The sequence below is a fragment of the Scyliorhinus torazame genome, chromosome 8, assembly GCF_047496885.1.
Source record: "Scyliorhinus torazame isolate Kashiwa2021f chromosome 8, sScyTor2.1, whole genome shotgun sequence".
Taxonomy (NCBI): Eukaryota; Metazoa; Chordata; class Chondrichthyes; order Carcharhiniformes; family Scyliorhinidae; genus Scyliorhinus; species Scyliorhinus torazame.
The window spans coordinates 172539616-172567220 of NC_092714.1; the positions used below are offsets into that span (position 1 = coordinate 172539616).

Genomic DNA, 27605 nt, shown 5'->3' on the forward strand with positions numbered 1-27605 from the left:
CTCAGTTTTAACTGCAACACAAGCAACACCCACATAGATCACACTAAATTAATGTTTTTGAGGTTTGCATGTGTAACTTCACTGCAACTCTTCCACCAAAGCAGTGAAAAAGAGTCCACGCTGAGATTGGGACTTTTCAAAATGTAGACCATGAATTCAGACACATATGGCAATTTGGATTTATTAATAGCTGCGCAATCATCAAGGTGCTGCAAACAATTGACGAATGTGATATAAAATAGTTACTTTAGAGATATTAGTTAATGTAATGTAGAAATAAGCCACTTTGATTCTGGCAAGTAGAGACAAAGGATTTTAGACCGCATGGGAAAAGCAGGAAGAGGTGTGTCTATGAGAGTGATGCTGCATTGATAGGGGCCGGAGAAAGGGATTGGAAGTGAGCCAATCAGAATAGATCAAACAAGTCAGGAGGGACATAGGATGACCTATGGGTGTCGAGTATGTGAAACTTGATGCCATTTGAATGTATGAGTACTGATCTCTTTGTCTGGGACCTTCACTTAGTTCCCGGGGCTGCAGAAAGCAACATGTTATCTGTATCACTGTGGACTAGGTAGCTTGCAAGCTGAATAAAATAACTTCTTTTTACTTGCAAATCCATCTCGACTTTTATTGAGGCCAGACTGACAGAGAAAGAAATTTGGGATTCAACACAATCCGATGATTAATTTTACAAAAGCTGTGTAAATGAAACATCTAGCAAGTTTAGAATTTGATCTTTGACCAAGGGAAATGCTCTTAACAGATAAACATTATACAGTACGAAAGAGAAAATGCTGGGAAATCTCAGCAAGTCTGGCAGCATCTGTAGGGAGAGAAAAGTGCTGATGTTTCGAGTCCAGTGACTCTTTGTCAAAACTTTGACAAAGAGTCACCTGATTCAGAACGTCAGCACTGTTCTCTCCGTACAGATGCTGCCAGACGTGCTGAGATTTCCCAGCATTTTCTCTTTCGTTTCAGATTCCAGCATCTGCAGTAATTTGCTTTTAAACATTATACAGTACCTTCAGTAAGTGCAGATTTCACAACAGTCTCTGTTGTCTTGGATTTCCTTGCTTTCTGGGGGGAAAAAAAATAAGTGGTTTTATCCAACATGAAAATAATATGCAGCAACATTATCACAGCTGAAAGGTCCAAAGCCTGCAACATGTTACTTCACAGTGAAGATGGTGACGTTCTGCTCTTCCAACCGCTACATTTAACAATTAACAGAAAGCTGCAGAGCTACACCAGATAGATCAAGCTTGTCCAGTATATGGCCTGCAGCCAATGTGACCTGCAAAGCCCCTCTCTGTGGCCCCCAGCTCTACTTTTAGAAATGAAGGTCAAAGAAATAAGTTTGAAATAAGTTTCACAGCCATTTCCCTCCCACATTTGCTACTGAGAGGCTCACCACTAAGCCTATTAGCTGCAAATATGGAGGAGAAGCATGCTGGGAATGGAGAAGCAAACAATTGTGGTGGTCAGTTCAGGGCCCAGGGAGATGAAGATAATGGCGAGCGTTGCCCCGGGAGATGGAGGTAGTGAAGGGCGTGGCTTGGGGATCCTGGTGTGTGTGGATCCGGGGAATTGGAGGTACCAGGGTAGTGGGGCACAGTTTTACAAAGCTGGTCTCTCTTTTCCAAGCTGGTCCTTTGAGGGATCATTGGGGGGGTAGGGGGATGCTCAGACAGGCAGGAGCAGGGCTTTGAAGAACCAGAGCAGAGGCGCAGCCTCCAAAGTAGCCAGGTTGGAGTGGAATAGGAGGTTGGAGCAGGGCCCACTACCGTTTTAGTAAATTAAGTTATGTGAGTGGGAGAGTGCATTGGGGCTGGGTTTGGCCGGGGACACACACGAAGAGGCAGAGAGAAGAGGGGGGAGAGGGAGGGTGGTTGAAGACAGGGAAGGAAAAGTGGATGAGTGAGGAGAGGGAGAGAGAGAAGATGAGGAGAGGTGAGAAGGAGAGAGGGTATGAAGAGAAAAGTGAGGGAGACATGCAAAGAGGGAGAAAGAGAGGGGGCGAGAGACAGGTTGCAGATAGTGAGGAAGATAGAAATGGGTGCGGAGGAGGGAGAGAGGGGACCAGGTTTTTGGGGGGGGGGGGGGGGGTGGAGAAGAGAGGCGGAGATCAGAGAGGAGGAGTCAGAGAGAGTTTGAGGAGGGGTCAGAGAGCGTGAGGAGATTGTTTTACTGGGGGAAGGGGTGCAGAGTGCTTCCATAAGTCTGGTTCACTCCCAAGCTCAGTTTTCATTCACCCTTAGCCATGAATACAATGATGCACTCTCATCTACTCTCACAGTGGGTGAGGGCGAGTGTGTGGATGTTCTAAGACTGGGAGTGAGTCAGATGGATGCGTTCTCACCCTGTTACACTCTAATACTGATCTGTAATCATTATATGTTTTTTGCTCAGTTTTCATACCTTGCTTTTATTGTGAAATTCATGTTTAAGGTTGCGTCAAACTTTATCTTTCTGAAATTCACTCATCAGCCCCGTGAGTGAGAGAATTTTGAAAAGTACCCCCTGTCACGAAACAGTTGGACAAGCCTGACATAGACCATCTTTTTTCTTTGCTGAGTTAGCTATTGCCAGCATAGCCATTACAATCAATCTTTAACAAGGGATAACAAATATGCAGGATTATCATTTCCCAACCTTCCTCAATGATTTCCTGGGAATGTCCACTACAGCACACAAGGGCGGGGCAAAGTTCGATTGCACAGCCTTTCAATTTTATGTTTTGTCACCACTTGCAGTATAGTATGCACGTGGACTGGAAAGGCACAGGAAAACATTTTCCAGGAGGAATAAAGGACTTCAGGTGAGAGTCAGGGCAAAACAAAATTGACTGAAAAGGAAAAATCTCAAAAAGATTATGAAACGTAGAAAATAGAAGCATGAGGAGGCCGTTCAGCCCTGTGAGGCTGCTCCAGCATTAATTATGATCATGGCTGATCAAGTTCAATATCCTAATCCCACCTTCCCCCCCCATATCCCTTTAACCCCAAAAGGTATATCTAATTCCTTCTTGCCGTTTTGTCCTCAACTTCTTTCTGTGGTAGTAAATTCCCAGATTCGCCACTCTCGAGCTGAAGAAATTTCTCCTCACCAGTCCTAAAAGGATTACCCCTTATCCTCAAACTCTGACCGCTAGTTCTGGACTCCTCCACCATCGGGAACATTCTTTCTGAATCTACGCTGTCTTATACTGTTAGAATTTTGTAAGTTTCTATGTGATCCCCCACACTCTTCTACACTCCAACACTCCAATGACTTAGTCTCTCCTCATATGACAGTCCCACCATCCCAGGAAGCAGCCTGGTAAACCTTTGCTGCACTCCCCCCATTGCAAGAACATCCTTCCTCAGAGAAAGACACCAAAACTGCCCACAATAATGGTGTGGCCTCACCAATGCCCTATACAATTGTAGTAAAACATCTCTATTCCTATACTCACATCCTCTCGCTATGAAGGCTAACATACCATTTGTCTTCTTTACTGCCTGCTTTACCTACGTGCTTATTTTCAGCGACTGATGCACGAGGACACCAAGGTCTCGCTGAGTATCCACCTCTCTCAATTTACACCCATTCAAATAATAATCTGCCTTCCTATTCTTGCTACCACATTTATCCACATTATGCTGCATTTGCCATGCATGTGCCCATTCATTCAGCCTGTCCAAATCCTTCTGAAGCATCTCTGCATCGTCCTCACAGCTCACCCTCCCACCCAGCTTTGTAACACCTGTAAATTTGGAGATAATACATTTAGTTCCCTGAAGGCTTCTCAATTCACCGGGCGGACCGCACGGCATCATCAGGCAAAGCGAAGGGTGGAGGGGTTTGCCTCCTCATCAACTCCTCCTGGTGCTTGGATGTGGCGACTCTGGCGACCTACTGCTCCCAGACCTGGAATACCTGACCGTGAAGTGCCGCCCATATTATCTTCCACGTGAGTTCACTTCAGCCATTATCACAGCGGTCTACATCCCACCCCAGGCAGTAGTGAGGAAGGCGCTGGACGAACTATACACAGTAATAAACAACTACGAAACAGAACACCCGGAGGCCTTGTTCATCGTGACCGGAGACTTCAACAAGACCAACCTCAAGAGTGTACTGCCAAAATTCCACCAGCACATCTCCTGTCCCACCAGGGGCAACAACACTCTTGACCACTGCAACTCAAAAATCAAGGGCGCCTACCGTTCCATCCCCCGACCGCACTTTGGGAAATCAGACCATAAGACGGTGCTCCTTCTCCCGGCATACAAGCAGAAACTCAAGCGGGAGAATCCAGCTAAGAAGGTTGTGCAGTGCTGGTCCGAGGAGACAGAAGAGCTCTTGCGTGACTGTTTAGAGACAGTGGACTGGTCCATATTTAAGAACTCAGCGACCAACTTAAATGAGTATGCCACCACCGTCACATCAGCAAATGTGTGGACGACTGCGTGCCAAAGAAAGCAGTACGTGCGTTTCCCAACCGGAAACCATGTCTCAATCGCGAGATTGACTCCCTACTGAAGGACAGATCTGAGGCGTTCAAGGCAGGCGACCCTGACCTATACAAGAAATCCAGGTACGACCTCCGCAAAGCCACCCGGAATGCCAAGAGAGAATATCAAACCAAGCTAGTGTCACAGACAGACTCTCGGCGGTTGTGGCAAGGACTAAACAACATAACGGGCTACAAGGCGAAGCCGAAGAGTATCTCTGGCAGCAGCGCACCCCTCCCCGATGAACTCAATGCATTCTATGCTCGGTTCGAGCAGGTAACCAACAAACTGCTGGCGAGTGCCCCAGCAGCCCATAATTCACCCATACCGACCATCACAGCTTCCGAAGTCAGATTGGCCTTCCTAAAGTGAACCCTTGGAAGGCGATGGGCCTAGACGGGATCGCTGGTCGTGCACTCAGAGCCTGCGCGGACCAGCTGGCAGAGGTATTCACGGACATCTTTAACCTGTCCCTACTCCACTCCGAGGTCCCCACCTGCTTCAAGAAGACCACCATCATACGGGTACCAAAGAAGAACCAGGCAATGTGCCTCAATGACTACCAACCAGTGGCCCTGACTTCAGTCGTAATGAAGTGCTTCGAGAGGCTGATCATGAAGCGCATCACCTCCATACTCCCAGAACGCCTTGATCCACTGCAATTCGCATACCGCTGCAACTGGTCCACATCAGACACCATTTCCCTGGCCCTACACTCATCCCTAGAGCATCTCGAAAACAAGGACTCCTACATTAGACTCCTATTTATTGACTAGAGCTCCGCCTTCAACACCATAATCCCAGCCAAGCTCATATCAAAGCTCCAAAACCTAGGACTTGGCTCTCCACTCTGCAACTGGATCCTCGATTTTCTGACCAACAGACCACAATCAGTAAGAATGAACAACAACCCCGCCTCCATAATAGTCCTCAACACCGGTGCCCCGCAAGGCTGCGTAGTTAGCCCCCTAATCTACTCCCTGTACACACACGACTGCATGGCAAAACTTGGTTCCAACTCCATCTACAATTTTGCTGACGATACGACCATAGTGGGCCGGATCTCGAATAACGATGAGTCCGAATACAGGAGGGAGCTAGAGAACCTAGTGGAGTGGTGTAGCGACAACAATCTCTCCCTCAATGCCAGCAAAACTAAAGAGCTAGTAATTGACTTCAGGAAGCAAAGTACTGTACACACCCCTGTCAGCATCAACGGGGCCGAGGTGGAGATGGTTAGCAGTTTCAAATTCCTAGGGGTGCACATCTCCAAAAATCTGTCCACGTCGAAGCTACCACCAAGAAAGCACAACAGCGCCTATACTTCCTCAGGAAACTAAGGAAATTCGGCATGTCCACATTGACTCTTACCAACTTTTACAGATGCACCATAGAAAGCATCCTATCAGGCTGCATCACAGCCTGGTATGGCAACTGCTCGGCCCAGGACCGCAAGAAACTTCAGAGAGACGTGAACACCGCCCAGTCCATCACACAAACCTGCCTCCCATCCATTGACTCCATCTACACCTCCCGCTGCCTGGGGAAAGCGGGCAGTATAATCAAAGATCCCTCCCACCCGGCTTACTCACTCTTCCAACTTCTTCCATCGGGCAGGAGATACAGAAGTCTGAGAACACGCATGAACAGACTCAAAAACAGCTTCTTCCCCACTGTCACCAGACTCCTAAATGACCCTCTTATGGACTGATTTCATTAACACTACACCCTGTATGCTTCATCCAATGCCAGTGCTTATGTAGTTACATTGTATATGTTGTGTTGCCCTATTATGTATTTTCTTTCATTCCCTTTTCTTCTCATGTACTTAATGATCTGTTGAGCTGCTCGCAGAAAAATACTTTTCACTGTACCTCGGTACACGTGACAATAAACAAATCCAATCCAATCCAATCCCTTGTCCAAATCATAATGTGAACAGTTGGGGTCCAAGCACAGATCCCTGCGGTACCCCACTAGTCACTCGCTGCCAATCAGAAAAAGACTAATTTATTTAAACTTTTGGCTTCCTTTCTGCTAACCAGCTTTCTATCCATCTCAAGACACTACCCGTAATCCCATGAGCTTTAACTTTACATATTAATCTGCTATGCGAGACCTTGTCAAGAGCCTTCTGAAAGTCTAAATAAACCACATCCACCAGTTCTCCCTGGTTAATTCTACTAGTTACATCTTCAAAGAATTCTAGTAGATTTGCCAAGCATGATTTTCCTTTCGTAAATCCTTGCTGACTTGGTCTGATTACTCCACTGCTTTCCAAATGCGTTGCGATGAAATCCTTGATAATGAACTCCAATAACTTCTCTACTACTGACGTTAGGCTCACTGGCCTATAGTTCCCTGCTTTCCCGCTACCTCCCCTATTGAATAGTGGGGTTACATTCGCCACCCTCTGTAGGACCCATTCCATAGTCCAAAGAAGTTTGGAAAATGACCACCAATGAATCTACAATTTCTAGGGCCACTTCCTTAAGTACTCTGGGATGAAGATTATCAGGCCCTGAAGATTTGTATGCCTTCAATCCTGAAGTAAACGGCAAGCGGGGGTCCGAAGAGTTCAGAAGAAAGATATTTCTTCAGCGTGTCCCCACTCCATTCTGTCAGCTGCTACAGCAGCTGACCTGCTCTACTAGTCCTGGTTAACTCACAACCCAATCAGCACGAGGGAACAATCATCCCCAGCTGGATGGATCCCCTGCAGGGTTATAACAAATTCCATTAATTTCTTTACTAATACTAATTTCCTTCAGCTCCTCATATATTATTCATGTCTTCCTTTGTGAAGACAGAAGCAAAGTACAAATTTAGTTCTTCGGCCATTTCTTTGTTACCTGTTATGAATTCCCCGTTTCTGACTGTAAGGGGCCTACATGAGTTTTTATCAATCTCTTTACATACCTATAGAAGCTTTTACAGTCAGTTTTTATGTTCAGTGCTCGTTTACTTTCAAATTGTATTTTCCCTTTCTAAATCAATCCCTTGGTCTGCCATTGCTGAATTTTAAACTGTTTCCAATCCTCAGCTCTATTGGTTTTCCTTGCTTATTTGTATGCCTCTTCTCTGAATCTAATACTATCTCTAATTTCCCTTGTAAGCCATGGTTTGGCCACAGGTCCCTTTTTACTCTTACGTCAAATAGGAATAAACTTTTGGCATTCACTGATTCGTTTCTTGAATGCCTGCCATTGCCTGTCCGCTGTCCTTCCTTTCAGTAATGTTTCCCAGTCCATCATAGCCAGTTCATGCCTCATATCATCATAGTTACCTTTATTGAGATTCAAGACCCTGGTTTCAGAATTAACTATCTCAATATTCACCTTGATAAGGAATTCCACCGTATTGTGGTCACTCATCCCAAGGGTTCTCTCACTAGATTGCCAAATAATCCTCTCTCATTGCACAACACCCAGTCCAAGATGGCCTGTTCCCTTGTTGGTTCCTCAACATGCTGGTCCAGAAAATCATCCTGTACACACTCCTCTAATTGTACTGTACCTAATTTGAGTCACCCAATCGATATGCAGATTAAAGTCACCCATAATCACAGATGTTCCTTTATCACATGCATCTCCGATTTCCTGTCTAATGCTATTCCCAACATTATCACTGCAGTTTGGTTGCCTGGAGACCACCCATATAAATGTTCATTAACTCCATCCACACTGATTCCACATTGTCTGTGCTGATATCTTTCCTCAATATTGTAGCGACATTTTGAAAACTCCACGCGTTCAGATACATAACCTTAAGGCTAGTCCTTTTAACATTCCTTGTTCCGTGCCTCCTATTTTTTACAGCGTCATTATCTGGTACAGGCCCTTGATTTTTCTGCCCCTCACTTTTCTATTCTCCTTTCTGTGAAGTTTAAAAAAGGGTTTTAAACAAAGCTGAATACAAGTAAGTACATTCAAAGATACTGCAATGAACAGCTGGCAATGCAATCATTCAACACAGGTAACAAATGGGAGAATGAACTTTCATACAACATGGTTGTGGGTTCCATAGACCATTCACTTCCAGCTGCCCTTTCCCATGCTACATAAGCCTGTGATTGCAAAACTTGATGGTGTTTTCTCAGGGTCAAAAGTGGAATGGAGGGGTTGGGAGCGGATGGCAGGGAGGGATAGCTGTGAACTTGCTTGGAACTGTAAACGGGTTTTTAAATTTACTTTTAATTAAGAGGCAATACAGCGTGACCAATCCACCTACCATGCACATCTTTGAGTTGTGGAGGTAAGACCTATGCAAACACGGGGAGAATGTGCAAGCTCCACACGGACAGTGACCCGGGCCGGGATCGAACCCGAGTCCATGGTGCCATGAGGCAGCATTTCTAACCATGGCGCCACCATGCCGCCCTATAAACGGGTTTGAGCACAAAGGGAATGCCAAATTTTCAGGAAATTGTCAGACAAGCACTTCTTTAGAGCTTTGTATTCTTTCAAGCAATGCAAAAGCTATTTTAAACAGGGTTGGCACAAAAACAGAAAATGCTGGGAAATCTCAGCAGGTCTGACAGTATCTGTCAAGAAAAAGGGCAGAGCTAATGTCTCAAGTCTGGATGACTCTTCGCCAGAGCTAGTGAGAACATCCTATTTCCAGTTCTCTCTAGCCCTGATGAAAAATCATCCAGACTTGAAACTTTAGCTCCTTTTTATCTCTCTTACTACTGACGCTGTTAGACCTGTTGAGATTTTCCAGCATTTTTGTTTTTTCTGTCAGATTCCAGCATCCGCAGTAAATGCTGTTATCGTGGCATAACTGATGCTTGTTTTCATTGAACTGAAGCTGGTTAAGGGCAGCACAATAGCACAAGTGGATAGCATTGTGGCTTCACAACGCCAGGGTCCCAGGTTCGATTCCCCGCTGGGTCACTGTCTGTGAGGAGTCTGCACTTTCTCCCAGTGTGTGCGTGGGTTTCCTCCAGGTGCTCTGGTTTCCTCCCACAGTCCAAAGGTGTGCAGGTCAGATGGATTGGCCATGCTAAATTGCCCTTGTGTCCAAAACGGTTAGGAGGGGTTATTGGGTTACGGGGATAGGGTGGAAGTGAAGGCTTAAGTGGGTCGGTGCAGACTCGATGAGCCGAATGGCCTCCTTCTGCACTGTATGTTCTATCCATGTAAAGGTTCAGAGATACATACAACATTGCGAGAGGCCACTGATCCAAAAACAACCTAGCCCAGCCTTGCAATTGTGCCAAAGAGAGCTGGCAACGTCAAGCAAATTTATGGGATTTTTACTCATACGTCAGATACCAAAGAATCCCTCCAGACCAGGAGGCCATTCAGCCCATTGAGTTTGCACCAACCCTCCAAAACAGTACTCTACCGAAGCTGATTCCTCCACCCTATCCTTGTAACCCCATGCATTGATCCTGGCTAATCCACCTAACTTCCACATCGTTGGACTTTGGGTGGAAACCAGAATACTGGGAGGAAACCCACGTAGACATAGGGTGATATGCAAATGCATAACAAACACAAATGCATTTGCTTAAGAAAGCTGTGCCATGAACTTCCATGAACAGTTCATCTGTGGTTTTATCTAGGATGGCCACTTACAAAGAAACATGGACATTTGCAAAGACTCAAGGGAAATATGGCCAATACAAGATTCAGGCAGGCTCAGAGCCTAAATGTATATTTGTAAGCAGAGAACCAGACAGTGTCTAAACCCCCAGCCGATTTGCATTCTAATGACCCATTTCCCCAAGACAAAGGACTGGTACTCAGGTATCCGATACAATTCCAGACACATCGGCGCCACTGCCTTTACTCAGGAAGCATAAACAGCAAGGTCAATGACCACTTAGGACACGCCCAGCCATCACAGCACCCGCCCCTTTATTGGCTCAGATCGAAGGCAGTGATCGAAGTCTGCCGAATTATTGGGTCCAAACCTAAGGACCGCCCAAAAGAGCTCCCCCCCCGCCCCCCTCCCAAGGATAAAGAGAGACACTGCCATGTGTTCGATCTCTTTTGGACCTGGCGCTCCGGCAACGTCAATTTCCAACTGTAGCACCATGGCCAGAAGCAAGTCCAAGTTCAACGCTAGCTACCAGACAGATGAGCCTAGCTGAACCACAGTTACTTCTCCAGACCCAGCAGATCCAGATTCGAACAAAGGCCACTGTTCCTCTGACCTAAGCCGGGTGCCTGAAGTCAAGTACAGGTTGTCATAGTGTTAGGTGTAATTTAGCTCGTAGTGTTTATGTTGCATGTATAAGTTAATCTTGTGTGTAAATAAAGTATTATTGAACTTAAACTAACCAACTGGTTGTTGGGTCTATGATCGATAACTGGTTGAACCCTGTGGTGCTATCATTTGATACCTGGCAACTTTGAAAGCAACATAATATCAATATCTAGACAAAAGAAGGGCAACCTTATTGACTGCCAAATATATAGCGAGTAAATATCGCAACATTATTGGCGACCTCTGACGGGACTCGACCAGAAGTGATTTTGTCACTCTGAGAGAACCCACAAAACGTTTGAATTAGAAACCCAATTGGAAAAGTGAAAGAAACCACAAGTGTAAGACCAATATCGATCAAATCTCCAAGATTCGGAAGTGTGTAGCAATTTGCATGCGTACTAACAGGGATACAAGGGAAACTTGTTAGATTTTGTTGCGTAAAACTTTTGGGAGTTGTGTGAATGGGAAAATAGCTTAAGCAATACCCTCTGTTTGCATCACCGCTTTATTCCCCCCTGTCCCAAATTCACGGTAGAGATACAGAGATTACGGTAGAGACACAGAGATTACGGTTGGAAAAGACATAATCGTAGAAATGGCAGTGAATGCAATGGAACGCCTTATGTACCCACAGGAACCAGAGGTCGCAGCGATCAATAGAGCAGACAGTGTCCCATATGGGAAGAGGAAATTAGGAAGTACCTAAAGGGGAAAGAATGGCCCCTATGGTCTGAGTTTTGTGTAAATGAAGAGATAGGTCCTGGTAGTATAGCACAAACTTGGTGGGATAACCTGACCGAGATCCATAAAAACAGTTTAGGTAAAGTTCGTAAGCCGATGACAATCGTGTCCTGTTTGGCACAATTGCGAGGCACAGAGGAGGTCGTGAGGATGCTCCGCATACAGCTTGTGGAGAAAGAGAAGAGTAATGAGGGAAACGTTAGTGAATGCGAAAAAGTAAACAAGCAACTCCAAGAGCAGCGAAAGACAAGGAGATGGCCAATGTCAAACAGGCACACCAATCTTGTCTAGCTCACCTAAGCAGCTTTCAGACACAATATGATAAGGCCTACCAAGACAAGCAATGCACAGTTTTGGTAAGGGAAGAAACGGAACACCAAGTAGAGCAATTAAAGAAGCAATGCGAGGACTTAAAGGCAGCCCTACGAGCACTCCACAGTTCCACAACGGACCAAAGGCAGAGTTCAGTAGACCACGCCAAATGCAGGCAGCAAATTTCACGGTTACAGTCACTGCTCTCAGTGCAAAAAGGTTTTAGAGACATCTTTGGACCAAATTTAGACCATAAAGATGGCCCCGATTGGCAGGACCTTAATGAAACTGTCCATCGATACGTAAACAGAACAGAGATTCAGAATAGAGCCCCCCAGGTCCCAAAAAGGAAAGCATCCGCACCACCGACTGCAACACACAACCCAATGAATCCAGTCACCACACAGCGCAGAGTACCAACAGACGACCAACCCGATTTCGTGTACACCACCCCACTAACCATCACCCAGTTAAGGGATGCCCGTGACAAAATAGAAACCTTTCAACCCACATCAGACCCATGTACGGTCTGGACGAACAGGAGCAAGTGAAACTCATAGTAATGAGCCTTGATCCATCCATCCAGTTCAGCCCTTCCCGACCCACAGGAAGAGCAAATCTTGGGGATAGATTTCATTAGCTCACACAGCCTTTCTTTTGACCCAGTGAATAGGTGTGTGTGTGGAAAATGGCTAGAGCAGCACGAGCCCCTGCCATGCTCACAGTAGGAGATTACGAACATAGGATTAGCTCAGTGGGAGATTACTGGTTTGATCCACAAACGATTACCACGGACAAAACAATTAGGGAAGTCTTAAAGAAACACAAAGCATCTTTTGCCCAGCACAAGCACAATTGACCAATATATACACTCGGAGCCCCTTTTCTCGGACTTCAACCAGCTCCACACTCTTTTTGAAGCCTCTTTCTGACTAATAAATTCCGCGGTTTTCAATAAAAGTTGCATTTTGTGATAAGTTTAACTAGAAATGTGATGCTGCGATTGTTTAAATTTTTGTACTGTAATACAAGCTCTTTTGGGTATTAGCTAGCAGCATAAGTGTAGTTTAGGCAAGGACAGTCAGAGGTTCACCTTTGTGTAAAGAAGTTAAATGAATGATTGAATGTTATAGTGCCCCCTTAGAATTTTTATATATGTGTGATGTATTAAAAACTTAGGTAAATGTTCCAATCCATAGGACAGAGTAGTATAGAACCTGTCCTTGATTAAGGGTACCCCGCGCACCAAAGAACAGATGAAGATTCAGTAGTGTGATCCACCACGCTTCGCGTTTAGGATCAAGAGGACGGACTGTAGCCATCTGGGATGGCCACTTACAAAGAAACATGGACATTTGCAAAGATTCAAGGGAAATATGGCCAATACGACAAGATTCAGGCAGGCTCAGAGCCTAAATGTATATTTGTAAGCAGAGAACGAGACAGTATCAAAACCCCCAGCCGATTTGCATTCTAATGACCCATTTCCCTAAGACAAAGGACTGGTACTCAGGTATCCGATACAATTCCAGACACATTGGCGCCACTCCCTTTACTCAGGAAGCATAAACAGCAAGGTCACTGACCGCTTAGGACATGCCCAGCCATCAAGGCACCCGCCCCTTTATTGGCTCAGATCGAAGGCAGTGATCGAAGTCTGCCGAATTATTGGGTCCAAACCCAAGGACCGCCCAAAAGAGAGCAAACCCCCCCCCCAAGGATAAAGAGAGACACTGCCATGTGTTCAATCTCTTTTGGACCTGGCGCTCCGGCAACGTCCATTTCCAACTGTAGCACCACGGCCAGAAGCAAGTCCAAGTTCAACGCTAGCTACCAGACGGATGAGCCTAGCTGAACCGCAGTTCCTTCTCCAGACCCAGCAGGTCCAGATTCGAACAAACGCCACTGTTCCTCTGACCTAAGCCGGGTGCCTGAAGTTAAGTACAGGTTGTCATCGTGTCAGGTGTAATTTAGCTCGTAGTGTTTATGTTGCATGTATAAATTAATCTTGAGTGTAAATAAAGTATGATTGAACCTGAACTAACTAACTCGTTGTTGGTCTTTGATCGATATCCGGTTGAATCTTGTGGTGGTATAATTTGATACCCGGTGACTCTGAAAGCAATATATCAATATCTAGACAAAAGAAGGGCAACCTTATTGACTGCCATATTTATAGCGAGTAAATATAGCAAGTCTAAACCACTTATGGCAACCAATCCAAATGACTGGGTATCTCCCGTTATCATATAGTGTCTCCTTGTAACTTGTAAGAGGAGCTGCAGAGTGTCACTGAACCATTCTTTACAAATATGAGAAGCTCAATCTTACCCAGCTATTCAGCGCTGCTAGAGGATTCTTTGTGCGTTGGTGGCTAGGACACTTGGCTTTGCCTCCAGTGGATTTTCGCACTGTCTTCTTGGTCCTCACCATTTTCTCCTTCCTTGCTTCCTTGAAAGAGGAGGTCCCAATCTATCAACCACATTTGTGTACCTTGAAAACATTGCATGGCTCTCTATCCATGATCAGGAAGTTTCCTCCAACTTCCTACCAACGCTCCTTTTCCCTACAAGGACTGCAATTTTGTTTCTACTATCTGCCAGCATTACCCTGTAACCTTCACCTCCCCTCCAAAGCAATATTGTTTAAGATCATTTCCTACCCATCTTTTTTGATTGGATTTGTCCAATTAGAAAATTGAGTACAGTCCAGTTATGCTGGATCTGTGAACTCTTTTAGATTTGCACCATTTTCTTACTGAAGTCGGTGTGTAGGAAGGGCGGTTCTAACTTGAGTATTCCATACAAGTGGTGTCACAGCATCACGTACCTCATTTTCCATCGCATCCACTGCCTTTGCAACCTTTACTCTCATGGTAGGTATCCAAGGTAACCAGGAAAAGAATGCAAAGGAGGGGATGCAAAAGATTTAGGAACAACATTGATGTTAATTTAAAACTAATTTCTACACAATTTTGGGAGGGTTTTAATATATTAAATCTTGTCAGCTACATTTGTAACAGCTACCTTTAGCCATTTACCGTGGACAACAGCACTTGCTCCAACTGTACCTCCGGTTCTGACAGGGCAGAATAAGCTAATCTCACCGTACTATTATTTTTTGAAAGTTAAGGAACAGCAAAGGAAGTCGTGTTGTTTTGGCAGCGCACACCCATGGTACCTTCACACCAGAATATAAACTATGCCATATAGAAGGCAGACTCACAGGTTAGGACACCTAATCACAAACACAACATGTCATTGACTGTTGATGTCAGAATTCCCTTACATTGACTTCCGGGTGCGGCGATGGCCAGCTAAGTCGCACGTTTCGGCAGCTCCCGGTGGAACGGACTTTTGGGCTCTTAATAAGAGCCCCAACGGCAATTTTAACGGCTAAAAGTACTGTGCGGTAAACCAGAAGGGAATCCCCCCTGGATACGGATGGAAAAAGGAGAGGAAAGTGGCCGGATTGCGGTGGATCCTTTAGAGCAGCGGCAAGGAAGGCAAGCAAAAACCAAGATGGCGTCGGAAGGTGGCAGTTTAATATGGGGCCCTGAACAACACGAGTTTTTGAAACGCTGCGTGGAAGAGCTTAAAAAGGAGATGAAGAAGGAGCTGTTGGCCCCGATATTACAGGCGATTGAAGGGCTAAAAGAGGAGCAAAAGACCCAGGAGCGGGAGCTTCGGGTCGTGAAGGCAAAGACTGCCGAGAACGAGGACGATATACAGGGCCTGGTGGTGAAGACAGAGATGCACTAGGCACACCATAAACAATGTGTGGAAAGGCTGGAGGTGCTGGAGAATAATGCGAGGAGGAAGAATTTAAGGATTCTTGGTCTTCCTGAAGGTGCAGAAGGGGCGGACGTCGGGGCATATGAGCACGATGCTGCACTCGTTAATGGGAGCGGAGGCCCCGACGGGTCCGTTGGAGGTGGAGGGAGCATACCGAGTGATGGCGCGAGGACCGAGAGCAGGAGAAATTCCCAGAGCCATAGTGGTGAGATTCCTCCGTTTTAAGGACAGAGAGATGGTCCTCAGATGGGCAAAGAAAACTCGGAGCAGTAGGTGGGAGAACGCGGTGATCCGCGTATATCAAGACTGGAGTGCGGAGGTGGCGAGAAGGAGGGCGAGCTTTAATCGGGCCAAGGCGGTGCTTCATAAAAAGATTAAATTTGGAATGCTGCAGCCGGCAAGACTGTGGGTCACATATCAAGGGAAGCACCACTACTTTGAAACGGCGGATGAGGCGTGGACATTTATTGTTGAAGAGAAATTGGAATAAGCGGGTTATTAAAAAAGAACGTTTGAGACAAAGTGGTGGGGCGAATATGGGGGGCGAAGAGGGGGGAAAAAGGGGGGAAGAGATGATTTTTATGTTGTTAATCCTGCGACCCGGTAACTTTTCTCTCTTCCACAGGTTGTGGGGGAGGGAGGAAGGGAGGTGGAGGAGCTGGGGGCGTTGGCCATTGGGGGCGGGGCCAAAAGGGAAGTGCGGGCTTTGTTCCCGCGCTATGATAATTATGGCGGGAATAGGGAAGCAGGAAGGAGGGGGCGTCGCACGGTGCGAGCCGAGGTCACGGGGGGGAAGCCGAGGTCGGCCAGAGTTTGCTGACTTCTGGGAGCAACATGGGGGGTGTAACTACGCTAGTGGGAGATCTAGCGGGGGAGGGGGGATTTACTGGGTTGCTGCTGCTGGGGAGAAGGGGGAGCTGGTATGGGGTGGGGTGGGCGGGGCACCGCCTGGGGGGGACACAGCTGCGTGGGAACCGGGTGAGGAGCTGGATAAAAGGGGATGGCTAATCGACAAGGGGGGGGGGGTAAAAGAGCCCCCCAACCCGGCTGATCACGTGGAATGTGAGAGGGCTGAACGGGCCGATAAAGAGGGCACGGGTACTCGCACACCTTAAGAAACCTAAGGCAGATGTGGTTATGTTACAGGAGACGCATTTGAAACTGATAGACCAGGTTAGACTATGCAAAGGATGGGTGGGGCAGGTGTTTCATTCGGGGCTAGATGCGAAAAACAGGAGGGTGGCTATACTAGTGGGGAGGCGGGTAATGTTTGAGGCAAAGACCATAGTGGCGGATAGTGGGGGCAGATACGTGATGGTGAGTGGCAAATTACAGGGGGAGGCGGTGGTCTTGGTGAACGTATATGCCCCGAACTGGGATGATGCCAACTTTATGAGGCGCATGTTAGAACGTATCCCGGACCTAGAGGTGGGGAAGTTGGTAATGGGTGGAGATTTTAACACGGTGCTGGAACCAGGGCTGGACAGATCGAGGTCCAGGACTGGAAGGAGGCCGGCAGCAGCCAAGGTGCTTAAAGACTTTATGGAGCAGATGGGAGGAGTAGACCCATGGAGATTTAGCAGACATAGGAGCAAGGAGTTTTCGTTTTTCTCCTATGTCCACAAAGTGTATTCGCGAATAGACTTTTTTGTTTTGGGAAGGGCGTTGATCCCGAAGGTGAGGGGGACGGAGTATACGGCGATAGCTATTTCGGATCACGCTCCACACTGGGTGGACTTGGAGATAGGGGAGGAAAAAGAACGGCGTCCACCCTGGAGAATGGACATGGGACTAATGGCGGATGAGGGGGTGTGTCTAAGGGTGAGGGGGTGTATTGAAAAGTACTTGGAACTCAATGATAATGGGGAGATCCAGGTGGGAGTGGTCTGGGAGGCGCTGAAGGCAGTGGTTAGAGGAGAGTTGATATCAATCAGGGCACATAAAGGAAAGCAGGAGAGTAGGGAACGGGAGCGGTTGCTGCAAGAACTTCTGAGGGTGGACAGGCAATATGCGGAGGCACCGGAGGAGGGACTGTACAGGGAAAGGCAAAGGCTACACGTAGAATTTGATTTGCTGACAACGGGTACTGCAGAGGCACAGTGGAGGAAGGCACAGGGTGTACAGTACGAATATGGGGAGAAGGCGAGCAGGTTGCTGGCCCACCAATTGAGGAAAAGGGGAGCAGCGAGGGAAATAGGGGGAGTGAGGGATGAGGAGGGAGAGATGGAGCGGGGAGCGGAGAGAGTGAATGGAGTGTTCAAGGCATTCTATGAAAGATTATATGAAGCTCAGCCCCCGGATGGGAAGGAGAGAATGATGTGTTTTCTGGACCAGCTAGAATTTCCTAAGGTGGAGGAGCAGGAGAGGGTGGGACTCGGAGCACAGATCGAAATGGAGGAAGTAGTGAAAGGAATTAGGAGCATGCAGGCGGGGAAGGCCCCGGGACCGGATGGATTCCCAGTTGAATTTTACAGGAAATATGTGGACTTGCTCGCCCTGCTACTGATGAGAACCTTTAATGAGGCGAGGGAAAGGGGACAGCTGCCCCCGACTATGTCAGAGGCAACGATATCGCTTCTCCTAAAGAAGGAAAAAGACCCGCTGCAATGCGGGTCCTATAGGCCTATTTCCCTCCTGAACGTAGATGCTAAGATTCTGGCCAAGGTAATGGCAATGAGGATAGAGGATTGCGTCCCGGGGGTGGTCCATGAGGACCAAACTGGGTTTGTGAAGGGGAGACAGCTGAATACGAATATACGGAGGCTGCTAGGGGTAATGATGATGCCCCCACCAGAGGGGGAAACGGAGATAGTGGTGGCGATGGATGCCGAGAAAGCATTTGATAGAGTGGAGTGGGATTATTTGTGGGAGGTGTTGAGGAGATTTGGCTTTGGAGATGAGTATATTAGATGGATACAGCTGCTGTATAGGGCCCCGATGGCGAGCGTGGTCACGAATGGACGGGGGTCTGCGTATTTTCGGCTCCATAGAGGGACGAGGCAGGGATGTCCTCTGTCCCCATTATTGTTTGCACTGGCGATAGAGCCCCTGGCAATAGCATTGAGGGGTTCCAGGAAGTGGAGGGGAGTACTCAGGGGAGGAGAAGAACACCGGGTATCTCTGTATGCGGACGATTTGTTGTTGTATGTGGCGGACCCGGCGGAGGGGATGCCAGAGATAATGCAGATACTTGGGGAGTTTGGAGAATTTTCAGGATATAAACTGAACATGGGGAAAAGTGAGTTGTTTGTGGTGCATCCAGGGGAGCAGAGCAGAGAAATAGAGGACTTACCGCTGAGGAAGGTAACAAGGGACTTTCACTACTTGGGGATCCAGATAGCCAAGAATTGGGGTACATTGCATAGGTTAAATTTAACGCGGTTGGTGGAACAGATGGAGGAGGACTTCAAGAGATGGGACATGGTATCCCTGTCACTGGCAGGGAGGGTACAAGCGGTTAAAATGGTGGTCCTCCCGAGATTCCTCTGTGTTTCAGTGCCTCCCGGTGGTGATCACGAAGGCTTTTTTCAAAAGGATTGAGAGGCAACAGGTGAGGGAATTCCCGCAGCTCCCGACGCAGGAGGTGCAGGACAGAGTGATCTCAAAGACATGGGTGGGGGACGGTAAGGTATCAGACATATATAGGGAAATGAGGGACGAGGGGGAGATTATGGTAGATGAGCTGAAAGGGAAATGGGAAGAAGAGCTGGGGGAGGAGATTGAGGAGGGGCTGTGGGCTGATGCCCCAAGTAGGGTAAACTCATCGTCCTCGTGTGCCAGGCTAAGCCTGATACAATTTAAGGTGTTACACAGGGCGCATATGACTGGAGCACGGCTCAGTAAATTTTTTGGAGTAGAGGATAGGTGTGCGAGATGCTAGAGAAGCCCAGCGAATCACACCCACATGTTCTGGTCATGTCCGGCACTACAGGGGTTTTGGGTGGGGGTGACAAAGGTGCTTACGAAGGTGGTGGGGGTCCAGGTCGAACCAAGCTGGGGGGTTGGCTATATTCGGGGTTGCAGAAGAGCCGGGAGTGCAGGAGGCGAAAGAGGCTGATGTTTTGGCCTTTGCGTCCCTAGTAGCCCGGCGCAGGATACTGTTTATGTGGAAGGAAGCCAAGCCCCCGGGTGTGGAGACCTGGATAAATGACATGGCAGGGTTTATAAAGCTGGAACGGATTAACTTCGTCCTAAGGGGATCGGCTCAAGGGTTCACCAGGCGGTGGCAACCGTTCGTCGAATACCTCACAGAAAGATAGAGGGAATGGAAAAGAAGAAGACAGCAGCAGCAACCCAGGGAGGGTGGGGAGGAGGAACCAGAAGGACTCTCAGGGATGTTAGTGTATAAGTATAATATGTATAGGTTGTTGTTATAGATAATTGTATACTGGACTGCTGAATTGTATTTTTGGAGGGTATTTATTTGGGACAAGGCAGTTGCCATTTAGTTTTGTTTTTTAATTTTGATGTTGTTTATATATTATTTATTTCTTGTTTAAAAAACTGGCCATTGTTATTTATATTGTTATATTACTGTGTAAAAGATACACAATGTACTGTTATGGTTGGCCAAAAATTTTGAATAACATATATTTTAAAAAAAGAATTCCCTTACATTTTTTGTTTATCGCCGCGGGCTAGCACTAGGAAAGTTAACTAGTTAGGTGCGTTCAGATGCAGTAAACCAATCACAGATGCATTATTTGCTACTATATTTTCATCTACTTTTACATGGCATCCTGACAGGGCATGGGAAATTTATAGAACAGCAGAGTTTCTGAAAGATCAAAGAATCATCGATTGTACTTCCTAAATGCTCCAATCACTAGTGGCTGTGCCTTCAGCTGTTGGGGCCCTAAGGGGTTAGCACTGCTGCCTCACAGCTCCAGGGTCCCGGGTTCAATTCCAGCCTTGGGTGACTGTGGAGTTTGCACTTTCTCCCCATGTCTGTGTGGGTTTCCTCCGGGTGCTGCGGTTTCTTCCACAGTCCAAAGATGTGCAGGTTAGGTGGACTGGCCATGCTAAATTGCCCCAGAGTGTTCAAAAGGTTAGGTGGGGTTACTGGTTATGGGGATAAGATGTTGGCGTGGGCTTAAGTAGGGTGCTCTTTCCAGGAGCTGGTGCAGACTCGTTGGGCCAAATGGCTTCTTTCTACACTGTAAATTCTATGATTCCCATCCACACCTCTGACACTTTACCTCAATCATTTTCAAACTCGGGGTCGGAACCCACAAGTGAGTCGCGGGCAAGTGTCGGGAGGGTCGCGGAGCAATCAGTCGCAGCATTCCTGATCATGGGCAGAAGTGTAGGCCGGCCGTCCCGCACGTGTGCCCCCTCAGCCAAATATAGCAGTGCGCAGGCCCGAGTCCAACGGGGCGCTGTCGCAAGAGCAGATTTATTTTTTAAAAAATCAATGGAGGCTTCCTGCCAGATTCAGCGGCAGAGAGTAGGTCATGCGCCAGTACAGTGACTCGCGTGCTTTGGGCGTGAAATCACCGAAGAGAGATTCCTCCACTTAGTAGCTGCGAACAAGCAAGCAACAGGACTGAATAATTTAAAATGGATCATTTTGTAATAAGGAATAAGGGTGGCACTGTAGCACAGTGGTTAGCAGAGTTGCTTCACAGCTCCAGGGTCGCAGATTCCATTCCCGGCTTGGGTCACTGTTTGTGCGGAGTCTGCACGTTCTCCCCGTGTCTGCGTGGGTTTCCTCCGGGTGCTCCGGTTTCCTCCCACAGTCCAAAGATGTGCACATTAGATGGATTGGCCATGATAAATTGTCCCTTTGTGTCCGAAAGGTTAGGTGGGGTTACAGGGATAGGTTGGAGATGTGGGTTTAAGTAGGGTGCTCGTTCCAAGGGCCGGTGCACACTCGATGGGCCGAATGGCTTCCTTCCGCACTGTAAATTCTATGTCTATGTCTAAGAGAGGGCCAGTGACACAAACAGGCCAGGATCTCACAACTAAATCTCCTGGAGAAAGTTGCCCAGGAGAGTCCACAGCCGGGCAAAGCATTGGTGGTGTGTGCTGATCAGGGGAGTCCACAACTGGACAAATCAGTGCTGGTGTGAGCTTCAGGGCCTTTGGTGAACCCATTAAGAAGAAGCTGCTGAAATCAGGAACAAAGCTGTATAAAGATGATTTATTGAGGAAGGGCTTTATTAATTGTGCCACTGCAAATCAGGATGCAAAACCCATGTGTATTTTATGCAGGGATGTACTGGATGGAAGTTTAAATCCCTCAAAACCCTAAAAGGCATTTCAAGACTAAGCATGGCGAGTTTGAGGACAAATTTCTTAATTTCTTTCAAAGGATGCAGCGAGAACTTAATCATCAGCTGAGGTCTTTCGCAGAAATGTAATATTGATTGACAGAGCAACTGAGATTGTGAGGCACAGCTGTCGCATTAAAGGTAAGCAATAATGATGGGTCGCGAAGGTCGCTGGCATGGGTCTCTCGAAGGTTGGACAGTTGGTAAAAATGGATCCCAGGAAAAAAAGTTTCAAAAACACTGCTTTACCTCACTTTCTCCCTTTTAGACACTTCTTACAATCTACGTCTTGGAGCAAGAGTTTGGTCACCTGACCCAGTATTTCCTTTGTGGCCCAGTGTGATATTTTGTCATGTTCCTGTTTTACACTTTGGGGTGCTTCATTAGGTCAAAGGCACTATTTAAAGATAAGTTGTGTGCTCATTGGATTGGATTTGTTTATTGTCACGTGTACCGAGGTACAGTGAAAAGTATTTTTCTGCGAGCAGCTCAACAGATCATTAAGTACATGAGAAGAAAAGGGAATAAAAGAAAATACCATAATAGGGCAACACAACATATACAATGTAACTACATAAGCACTGGCATCGGATGAAGTATACAGGGTGTAGTGTTAATGAAGTCAGTCCACAAGAGGGTCATTTAGGAGTCTGGTAACAGTGGGGAAGAAGCTGTTTTTGAGTCTGTTCGTGCGTGTTCTCAGACTTCTGTATCTCCTGCCCGATGGAAGAAGTTGGAAGGTTCTCTATTCATTGCTCAGGCGTTTACCTACATCAATAGAAAAGCATTCCACTCATTTAGTGTGCGTCTGCCTTACAAAATACAGAGCAATGGTGATGCTCGCCCCTTTAAGCTGTTGGGGTCTTTAAATCCTACAGCTGTATGCTATTTTCCCTTCCAATCAGAAGCTGTTTTGACACATGGAGTTCCGCCACAAATTTCAGAGTGACAATGAAAAGTTAGAGCAGAGCCAGTACCGACAGCCTTTGGGTATGAATCCCATGCAGCCAATAAATTCAGGCCTTCATCTCTACAGCATACAAGCCTTTAAATTCGCCTTGATATTCAATTTTTAAATATTTAATTCTCATTTTGCCTTCTAACAGGCCAACGTCCAAGCTGTAAGTCACTACCCTTTCAACAAGTTATTTAAAAAAATCAGACCCTGAATTTGATTACCTCTAAGAAATGAATGAAATAAAACAGATGGCTAAAGAAATCCACAGTAGCTTCATTAGGAACTCTGAAGGCAAAAAGATGGACTAAATTCTTGTATGTAGACCCTTTGCCAGAAATGAAACATAAAAGGAAAATGTTGAAAGATGATTACTTTCTATTTTTAAAAAGGTTCCAAGTGATTCAGAACTCCATTTACTAGTCATCTTTCCATACTTTAACTCTATCTACCCTTTCAAATATTTGCTTTCTTATTCTAGTCCAAGAAAGTGTACCCCGAAGAGCTCTTCAATACGTTTTAATGGATTTATACGCAGTCACACTAAAACATACACATTGCGTGCCCTGCTCCCTCTAATCATTAGGCTCTAATGTTTGTGTTTGAGGTGTTGTTATTGACTATTGCTGGATAGTCATCTAAGGTCAGGTTCATTCAAAACAAAGAAAAACACAATAAAAGCAAAATACTGCAGATACTGGAAATTTGAAATAAAAAGAAAATGCTGGAAAAACTCAGCAAGCTTAGCATCTGTGGAGAGAAACAGTTAACCTTTCGAGTCCATTGTGTAAAGTCATACGGACTCGAAACGCTCACCCTGTTTCTCACTCCACAGATGCTGCCAGACCTGCAAAAATAAGTACATCTAGAATGAGACTTTGTTCTTGTCACGAGGCTGAGAGAGTGAAAACCCGTCATGATAGCCAAGTGATCTCACATCACTTCCAAGATGTTGCGAACTGTCTAATTTACATATTTATGTTAATCCTTTACACTATATTCCCAGCCTTGGAAAATATATCTTTATGTCCACTATACCAGTGCATATTTTTTGAGGCTTGCTGCTCCATATCATAATTCTGAGACAAGGACTGTAGCACCATCGATCACACACGAGGCGAGACGTAAAGAACTTCAATCGAGGCTTTATTGAGCAGACTTGTTCAGACACGTTCCCCAGCAGCTCACTCACAGAATGCAGCTGCGGGGATTACCCAGGTTCTTATATCCCTCCTATCTGGGTGGAGCCCAGCGGGTTTCATTGGCTTTCCACCAGCGGGTCTGATTTGTGCGCCCGCACATGTTTCCGGAGCAGGATGGGTCCCGGGGCCGCCAGCCAGGTCGGCAGCGACGTTCCGGAGGACGACTTCCTGGGGAAGACAAGGAGGCGCTCGTGAGGCGTCTGGTTTGTGGTGGTACACAGCAGGGACCGGATAGAATGAAGTGCATCCGGGAGGACTTCCTGCCAGCGGGAAGTTGGGAGACTCCTAGACCGTAGGGCCAGTAGGACGGTCTTCCAGACCGTTCCGTTCTCCCTCTCCCTCTCTACCTGCCCATTCCCCCGGGGGTTGTAGCTGGTCATCCTGCTCGAGGCTATGCCCTTGCTGAGCAGGAATTGACGCAGCTCGTCACTCATGAAGGAGGACCCCCTGTCGCTATGGATGTAGGTGGGGAAACCGAACAGGGTAAAGATGGTGCTGAGGGCTTTAATGATCGTGGCCGCGGTCATGTCGGGGCAGGGGATGGCGAAGGGGAAGCGGGAGTATTCGTCAACGACGTTAAGAAAGTACGTGTTGCAATCGGTGGAGGGGAGGGGGCCTTTGAAATCCAAACTGAGGCGTTCAAAGGGACGGGAAGCCTTTATCAGGTGCGCTCTATCTGGCCTGAAAAAATGCGGTTTGCATTCTGCGCAGATTTGGCAGTTCCTGGTGACTGTTCGGATGTCCTCGACGGAGTAAGGGAGGTTGCGAGCCTTTATGAAGTGGTAGAAACGAGTGACCCCCGGGTGGCAGAGGTCCTAGTGGAGGGCTTGGAGACGGTCCACTTGTGCGTTGGCACAAGTGCCGCGAGATAGGGCATCGGACGGCTCATTCAGCTTTCCGGGACGGTACAAGATCTCGTAGTTGTAGGTGGAGAGTTCGATCCTCCACCGCAAGATCTTGTCGTTCTTTATCTTGCCCCGCTGCGCATTATCGAACATGAAGGCTACCGACCGTTGGTCAGTGAGGAGAGTGAATCTCCTGCCGGCCAGGTAATGCCTCCAATGTCGCACAGCTTCCACTATGGCTTGGGCCTCCTTTTCTACTGAGGAGTGGCGAATTTCTGAAGCGTGTAGGGTCCGGGAGAAAAAGGCCACGGGTCGGCCTGCTTGGTTGAGCGTGGCCGCCAGAGCGACGTCGGACGCGTCGCTCTCGACTTGGAAGGGGAGCGACTCGTCGATGGCGCGCATCGTGGCCTTTGCGATATCCGTTTTGATGCGGCTGAAGGCCTGGCGGGCCTCTGACGACAGGGGAAATGTAGTGGACTGGATTAGTGGGCGGGCCTTATCTGTGTACTGGGGGACCCACTGGGCGTAATAAGAAAAGAAGCCCAGGCAGCGTTTCAGGGCTTTGGTACAGTGGGGGAGAGGGAACTCCATGAGGGGGCGCATGCGTTCGGGGTCGGGGCCTATCACTCCATTACGCACTACGTAGCCCAGGATGGCTAGACGGTCGGTGCTAAACACGCATTTTTCCTCGTTGTAGGTGAGGTTGAGGGCGTTAGCAGTCTGGAGGAATTTGCGGAGGTTGGCGTCGTGGTCCTGCTGGTCGTGGCCGCAGATGGTGACGTTGTCGAGGTACGGGAACGTGGCCCGTAAACCGTACTGGTCGACCATTCGGTCCATCTCTCGTTGGAAGACCGAGACTCCATTCGTGACGCCGAATGGAACCCTTAAGAAGTGGTATAGCCGCCCGTCTGCTTCGAAGGCAGTGTACTTGCGGTCACCCGGGCGAATGGGGAGCTGGTGGTAGGCGGACTTAAGGTCCACGGTGGAGAAGACCTTGTACTGTGCAATCCGATTGACCATGTCGGATATGCGGGGAAGAGGGTACGCATCTAGCTGCGTGTACCTGTTGATGGTCTGACTATAGTCTACGACCATCCTTTGCTTCTCCCCTGTCTTCATTACTACCACCTGGGCTCTCCAGGGACTATTGCTGGCCTGGATTATGCCTTCCTTCAGCAGCCGCTGTACTTCGGACCTGATAAACGTCCGGTCCTGGGTGCTGTACCGTCTGCTCCTAGTGGCGACGGGTTTGCAATCTGGGGCGAGGTTCGCAAACAGGAGGGGCGGTTCGACCTAGAGTGTCGCGAGGCCGCAGATCGTCAGTGGGGGTATAGGGCCGCCAAATTTGAATGTTAAGCTTTATCAATTTATCAAGAGGTTGCATTGGAAGTCCAACCCCAGGAGGGTGGGAGCGCAGAGGTGGGGAAGGACGTACAGCCGGTAATTTTTGAACTCTCTCCCCTGCACCGTTAGGTTTGCGATGCAGAACCCTTTGATTTCAACGGAGTGGGACCCCGCCGCCAGGAAGATTTTTTGGGTGCTTGGCCGAATTACAAGGGAACAGCGTCTTACCGTGTCCGGGTGAATAAAACTCTCCGTGCTCCCCGAGTCGATCAAACACGGCGTTTCGTGGCCGTTCACCAGCACCTTTGTCGTTGTCGTCTGGAGCGTCCGGGGCCGCGACTGGTCGAGGGTCACCGATGCCAAACGTGGTTGGTGTATCAGACCGTTGTCTTCAGGCAGTGTGGAGCCGGCCACACCGGGGTCCTTGCCTGTCAGCCAAGATGGCGGCGTCCATGGATCGCACGCGGTTGGGGGTGGACAAAATGGCCGCTCCCATGAGTCGCACGCAGCCGGGGGTGGACAAAATGGCCGCTCCCATGGATCGCACGCGGCCTGTGGGTAGGAAGATGGCGGCGCCCGTCCCTCCCTCGTGGTGTCCGGGGTCCAAAATGGCGGCGCCCGTTGGCCGCCCGTGGGTCGCTGGGAGAGTTGAGCCCGTGGTCCCATTTGTTCCCCGGAGATAGCGGCGACCCCACGGGACTGGCACACCGCTGTGTAGTGCCCCTTTTTACCGCAGCTTTTGCAGGTGGCCGAGCGGGCCAGGTAGCGCTGGCGGGGGTGTTTTGACTGCAAAAGTAGCAGCGGGGACCCCCCGGGTGGTCTGGGATTCTGGCTGCGCACGCTTGCGGAGGGGTTGGGGTTGCCGGGGGGTCGGTCGCGGCGGGGGTCCACGGAGACCAAGGGGCTGCAGCGGGTCGGGGGCATAGGCGCGGGCGTGCGGAGGGGTTGGGGTTGCCGGGGGGTCAGTCGCGGCGGGGGTCCACGGAGCCCAAGGGGCTGCAGCGCGGTCGGGGGCATAGGCGTGGGCGTTTTGGGAGGCCACGTCGAGGGAGGCTGCGAGGGCCCGTACCTCTGAGTCCAAGAGAGTCTTTCTCTAAAAGTCTCTGGCGAATTTGTGACGATGCCAAACCTGCTACGTAAGCGTCTCTGATCAGGAGGTCCGTATGTTCGTTCGCCGTAACCGCTGGGCAGTTGCAGTTTCGTCCCAGGATCGTTAGAGCGTTGAAGAAATCGTCTAGCGATTCCCCGGGGATTTGTCGTCTCGTCGCGAGCTGGTAGCGTGCGTAGACCTGGCTGACGGGCTTAATGTAGATCTCCTTCAGCAAATTGATCGCCTCTGGGAATTCTTCCGCGCCCTCGATGAGTGAGTAGATTTCGGGACTCACCCTGGAATGCAGGACCTGCACCTTCTGGTCTTCTGTT

General features: G+C 48.2%; 1 protein-coding gene across 4 annotated transcripts in view; it reads right to left on the minus strand.

Moving 5' to 3' along the window:
* The window catches only part of rtf2 (replication termination factor 2), a 303881-nt gene that overhangs the window by 33018 nt on the left and 243258 nt on the right, over positions 1-27605 (minus strand). For 2 of the 4 annotated variants that reach the window (XM_072514518.1, XM_072514517.1), the window contains exons 7-8: positions 14103-14222; positions 1026-1080 (exon numbers count right to left, since the gene is read on the minus strand). In XM_072514518.1, coding sequence (XP_072370619.1) covers positions 1026-1080; positions 14103-14222 — 175 coding nt within the window. The remainder of the gene's footprint in view (positions 1-1025; positions 1081-14102; positions 14223-27605) is intronic. The other 2 variants (XM_072514520.1, XM_072514519.1) reach the window with 1 other exon arrangement.